The sequence below is a fragment of the Nicotiana tabacum genome, chromosome 6 (assembly GCF_000715075.1).
Source record: "Nicotiana tabacum cultivar K326 chromosome 6, ASM71507v2, whole genome shotgun sequence".
NCBI lineage: Eukaryota > Viridiplantae > Streptophyta > Magnoliopsida > Solanales > Solanaceae > Nicotiana > Nicotiana tabacum.
Window position 1 is genome coordinate 122535676 of NC_134085.1, and position 5998 is coordinate 122541673.

A 5998-nucleotide genomic window follows, 5' to 3' on the forward strand; every position below is an offset into this window, starting at 1 on the left:
TATACTAAATTATTTTTAAATTTAAAAAAATTCATTCTTTTTGGAACGGACCACAAAAAAATAGATTTACGTCAACTCGAAGTTATAATTAATTCCACCGTAATTTTGTACTGTCCATTCAAGCTAAACTCCCCTTCACGTTTTAAGCTTGAATGCATGCGATAAAATCATTCATCTCGCGATAATGAGAAATTTGACAAACGTTTAGAATACTAGTTGAAAAGCAAACGTCAGTTTAGAGAGACGTGTCACTGCCGTGGTTCAAAGTGGTAGCCTCGGCTTGTTTCCACGTTAGAGAAGAAAACCTTTCGGTTACTGTAGTAGTCAAGTTCCTCAAACGCCTCTTCCTTTCATCGTCTTTTTCTACATCAACCGGAAATTGAAAGTAGAGAGAGATGCAACCAAACAAGTACAGCATGCAGACATATATACGTACACGTATTCACACATATATCATACGTTTTCGTCATTCCTTGTACTTAACGAGTTCTCCTACTGATGACAGATAGCTAGCTAAAGAGTGTTTGCCTATTCTCCACACCCCTCCTATAAATGCCACTCTGTAACGGCAGTAGCGGTTACACAACTGGGATGCTCAGCAAAGTGAATGGCAATTCTACCGAGAAATGCAGGAGGCGACGCCGCCGCAGAATTCGAATGAGAAGGCTGCAGGCCAAGGTTTTATCCTCTGCTACTGCTAATGCTTCCTCGTCATTTTCGCGTAGGACCTTATTGTACAACAGCTCAGAAGCTTTGGGCCAAAATAGGGGTGTGGGAGTCAGTTTAGTAGATATGGCTGATCCTTCGTCTGCATCGACGGAGCCTTCTATCGCGGCTAGTCAGACACCAGCCAGCGGGCCGGTCGTTGGAGTAATTTCTATAATAGGAAGACGGCGTGCAATGGAAGATAAATTTTCAATTCGACCTAATCTTTGCTCGCCGGAGATCAATCGCGGCCGACCCGTTGATTTCTTTGCTATTTACGACGGACATGGTGGACGTCATGTAAACTGTTTTCTCCGCCCATTTCTTGTTATTCACTCATTTCTTTTCTAACCGTTTGATAATCTATAAAGTCAAATTGACCAATTTCAGCACTAAACTAAATTAATTGTATTTGTAATATTCCAGTACTCCTATATAATAGCATTTGAAAAATTCTGTAACTTACTTTTTGAAAAACAAATTCAGAAATGTTAAAGTTGATTCTTGATAAAACTAAAATCAGAGTGACATACTCTACTTAATTATAATTGTTGGGATTTAGTTAGGGCTCTACAAAAAGTTCTCAATCTATATACAATATATACCTCTAAAGAAGTGAAGCGGATATAAAATTAAAGATTATTTTTTCAGTATTAGAGTAGCGTATACAGCTTACAATAATTGGTGATGCAGGTAGCTGCACTGTGTAGCGAAAGGATGCACGTGCTACTACAAGAAGAGCTGACGCGCGTGGGGGAAAGTACAGACATGAGCGGTAGCAGCAGTTCTCATGGAAGTGGAACACAACAACAGAGGACAGAGGAAGCCTGGAAAAGAGTGCTGAGGAGTTGTTTCCTGAGAATTGACGAGATAGCTTCAACCACATGCGGCGAGTGTGGAAGTGTTGGCCACCAATGCGACTGCGCACGCGACACCTTGGGTCTGACGGGCTCCACCGCCGTGGTTGCAGTTTTGACGGAAGAAACAATAATTGTAGCCAACTGTGGTGACTCACGCGCCGTCCTTAGCCGGGACGGAAAGCCCATCCCCCTTTCCTCTGATCATAAGGTACACGTCACCCTATAGGGTTGGGACCATGTTTTGACTCAAGTCAAAATATTAAAAATAAACATGTTTCGTTTTTCCCAAATCTTATTTGAAAGCAAACATTCAAAATAGATAATTTTTGTTTTCTTGGAACAGACTACTTCAGCGAAGCTTCTAAGAATTTATTTATTTCCGATAACTTATTCTAATGATCTATATTTAAAGAGCAAAGATTTCACCGTCTAATAGGGCTAGATTTCACGTCAACAGTTGTATTTTTGAGTGTGAAGATTCTTATTGAACATTATAAATCCTGCTCAAAATGTCTGTTTCATAATTTCCTCCTCCAAGTACACATTCATATATGTGAATTCAAATACATTGGATATGTCTGTATGTGTTCAAAGATGCGGCAACTCATTTTGGGACATTTAAGTACTCATATGTCAAGCTAAAAGGCCAATTATCATATAACTAAGACACGCATTTGCACTACATATTCCCTTCTATGTTTAATTAATTATTGAAGTAACATTCCACGCTTTCCTTAACTGCTAATAGATCTGTATTATTTTTTCTTTTTTGGTCTTTTACTCATAAATCATGCCACAATGGTCTGTGTAAACTAAGCAGAGTAATTTATTGAGCTACCTGAAGAAAATGATTTAATTTGTCCTCATGAAAAGTTAAACTTATTTGAATGCAGCCGGATAGACGCGATGAACTAGCCAGAATAGAAGCGTCTGGGGGCCGAGTTGTTTTTGCAAATGGGCCACGGGTTCAAGGAATTCTTGCCATGTCTAGGGCAATAGGTAATATTTCTCGTTTAGAAAATCCTTTTTCTGATAATGAAAGATCCTGTTTTTCCTATGCAAATAAATCATTACAATGCTCATGTGAAATATTACTTATATCCACATGACGAAAGCTTACTCCCGCCTTGGTGGACTCCTACTTAACAAAATTGCCATCGTAACTGCTGCTTCATTTGTTTTTCACCTTACATGCATTATCACTTTATTAACAGCATCACATTAATTTCTAGGATTGGTAAATTCTTCCTTTTTCAGGCAACAATATTTGCTTCTCCATACGTCTAAGCCTTAACTAGTTTCCAAACAAAAACTTAAAGGCACATATCATGTATCATGCATGAGTAACTGATTGGCGAGACACAAAGAATGTTGTCAAGGTAATAGCATATAGCATATTAAAGCACAACTATGGCAGCTGGAAATACCACTATCGCCGTAGCTTCTTGTGGAAGAAATAGAATAGTTCTAGAGAACAAAGAATATAGAGAGAACAAATGAATTTGAGGCAATGTAACTATCATCCATTGAGGGCTTGTATCTGTTTATTAAGGTATAGAAATGAGACCAATTAGGGTTAACATTTAAGGTCTTACTACAGAATTCTGCATGACGTGCATGAAGAAAAACTGTTTGTCAGTTAATTTAATGCCACGGATAAGACGACAAAGTGGAAACAAAATTGAGTAGTTGTGGATGATGTGCATATTCTCAAAGTGTTGTTTGTCCGTATAATTAATGCCACACATAAGACGACAAATTAGAAATAAAATTGAGCAAATTGGTGGTACATCATAGAAGTTGTCGTTTGCGCATCAAAGTAAATGGGCGGCTTCTCATTAGGGTTAGAAAATGTGAAAGTGCTGTTTGTCCGTATATTTAATGCCATGCATAAGACGACAAACTAGAAATAAAATTGAGCAAATTGGTTGTACGTCATAGAAGTTGTCGTTTGCGCGTCATAGAAGTTGTCGTTTGCGCGTCAAAGTAGATGGCCGTCTTCCCATTAGGGTTAGAGAAGGTTAAACTGGGTGTGGTTAATGATAGTTCAAGGAAAGCAATTTATGTTGCTGGAAATGGATTGATACAACACATTATTTAGTACTTGTTAATGCTGAATCATTGACAGAACTGTTTTACTAGAGGGACTACTATTGATGTCAAACATTATTTTTTAGTCTACTCTCCAACGCATGAGCATCCTAGTTAGGATAGTTGTAATATGTAAAACTGCAACAACCATACCGGGGAAACTTGTGATGAACAAAAGTCGTTTTCAAAATCGAAACAACCGACTCTGGTGCAAATCCTATCGTATTGATTTTCCCTTTTGCTAATTAGACGAGTTATCCTTTCCACCTATGCTCATTTCAAGGTTAGTTATTTTACTACGTTCATTGTCTATTTCAGAAGAAGTATTCTCATACTAGTAGTCATGATTTAGAAAATGGTGGTTTCTTTATTTTTGGAAACCATTTAATTTTGCTGGATGATCCGGTGACATAAGATATTGCTCACAGACTTTTAAATACCTAAGGCTTTTGTATCCCATAGTGTGATGATGGAGCACAAATATATTGCGGTCTTCAGCTTTTTTTATAAAATATTTTATTGTTCAATTGTTTATGACAATATTTGCATAAAGCCTGTTTTACAAGTATTGTTTTTTGTTATGTAATAGTGTAAAAGGAACTATTATATTCGACGAAATTGTATTTGTTTGGGGATACTAATATTCGAATAGTTTACTTCTAAATGAAAAGGCATGGTTGACATTTCATAATGCACTTCCCTGTTGATATAAATTTTTTAGCTTAATTTCTTAAATCACAAGTTAGTGAATGCACATTAACCTGATTTACATAAGAAGCTGCATTACGATATTTCTAGAGGTATGTAGGATTTGGAAGCTTGTCCAGATGTCTAGATTGGTTGTCAAGTTTAACGTGTTAAACTACTACATGAATTAACCATTCTTGCATTTGTGAAAGATCTCTGCCGTTAGTAATGTGTACTATGTAGTACAGTAGGTCAAGCCTTTACTTAAGATGGGTTGTTATGCCTTCATGTTTTCCCCCTATGTAATTTAGTATTATCACACTACAAGCAGATGTTTCTAAATGTGTTACTTGTGCAATCACAATTGGTCTCTCTCTCTAATTGAGTTTCCTTTTAGTCTCAAGAGTTCTTAAAATTGTTGCAGATTGCACTGCACTATAAATATGTGTAAGAGGTTTCGAAATATATTACTTGTCTAGTAGGTGGTTACCTTAGACCTGGCATTCAACTAGGTGGTTTTTTCTTTGCCAAAAGGTAATTGGATTAAGCTAGGTGATTTTGCTGTTGCTGATCATTAAGAACTGTACTTGGTGGTTTTTGCTACTGTTGATTATGAAGAAGACGGTACTTTATCCACCATTTTTGTAGGGGAAATTTGCTTTTCTTAAACTGATCCTAGCACAGAGATTCAAATACCAGTAAATATTTCTATTATTTTTTCTTATTACACACAGGAGACAAGTATCTATCGCCATATGTAATATCCGAGCCTGAGATTACCTTCACAAAAAGGGAAGCAGAGGATGAGTGCTTGATTCTTGCCAGTGATGGTTTGTGGGATGTTATATCAAACGACATGGCGTGTGAGGTGGCTAGTGAGTGTCTTCGAGAGGAAGATCCAGCTGCGGACCATAGCTTCAGTCCTTTGGTAGAAGGTGATAGCGGAGGAAGTGTATATTCTTCCCGAAGTGCATCAGCAGCAGCGCTGCTTACTCGACTTGCTATGGGACGGAATAGCTGTGATAACATTAGTGTGATTGTGGTTGATCTGAAGAGAAGTCATACTGGAGGATAGTTTCAGGAAAAGGTAACTTATTGAAGTGAACCATATTGGATAGCTTGTATACAATACCAAAGAGAAGTTTAGAGATGGTTTTATTAACCATAGCCCAAGGTTTTTAATTAATCCGTATACTTAAAGACAGTGATCAGTACTTGAATTTATTTTAATTTAGTTTTTCACTTCAAGTGATCTTCTAGGTTTATCTCTTCCCTTGACTGTGGTTGCTTAGTTGTAGTCAATTTACCGGGAGGAATTATTCAAAAATAAATTTGGGAGGTATTCAAGCAAATGGAACTGTTATTAGCTTAACAAACATATGTTTTTTGCTTAATCCAAGAAACCAATCAATCCTAAGTGCCTATAACATGGTCGTTCACTTCATTTCAGTATACCTTCTACAGGAGAATGATACAGTACTTCAGTGTGCTTCAGTTTTTAAATCTTATTAATTTTACTACAAGTGAAATTCTCCCATTCATTGTTTTACTACTGTATATATGAAGGTAACTAAGTTTTAGTTTTTTTTCTTCTCTTTTATGTCTCAAAGTTTCTTTACCCATTAATTAATTCCAGTAACATATTTTGTTCAGTT

The 5998-nt window shown here is 36.9% G+C and overlaps 1 protein-coding gene across 1 annotated transcript; it reads left to right on the forward strand.

The window, feature by feature from the left end:
* The first annotated feature begins 415 nt into the window (after nucleotides 1-415).
* On the forward strand, nucleotides 416-5695 carry LOC107768624 (putative protein phosphatase 2C 75). The gene is made up of 4 exons (XM_016587745.2): nucleotides 416-1005; nucleotides 1399-1773; nucleotides 2459-2564; nucleotides 5078-5695. The coding sequence occupies exons 1-4, from the start codon at nucleotides 553-555 to the stop codon at nucleotides 5416-5418; spliced, it is 1275 nt and encodes a 424-aa protein (XP_016443231.1). The 5' UTR covers nucleotides 416-552; the 3' UTR covers nucleotides 5419-5695.
* Nucleotides 5696-5998: the final 303 nt, after the last annotated feature.

What these genes read in the sequence shown, in the direction of transcription:
- LOC107768624 (XM_016587745.2), top strand. Translation starts at nt 553, where the DNA reads ATGCCACTCTGTAACGGCAGTAGCGGTTACACAACTGGGATGCTCAGC. An exon ending in ACGGACATGGTGGACGTCAT is followed by an intron (nt 1,006 to 1,398) that starts GTAAACTGTTTT and finishes TTGGTGATGCAG; the next exon opens with GTAGCTGCACTGTGTAGCGA. An exon ending in CCCTTTCCTCTGATCATAAG is followed by an intron (nt 1,774 to 2,458) that starts GTACACGTCACC and finishes ATTTGAATGCAG; the next exon opens with CCGGATAGACGCGATGAACT.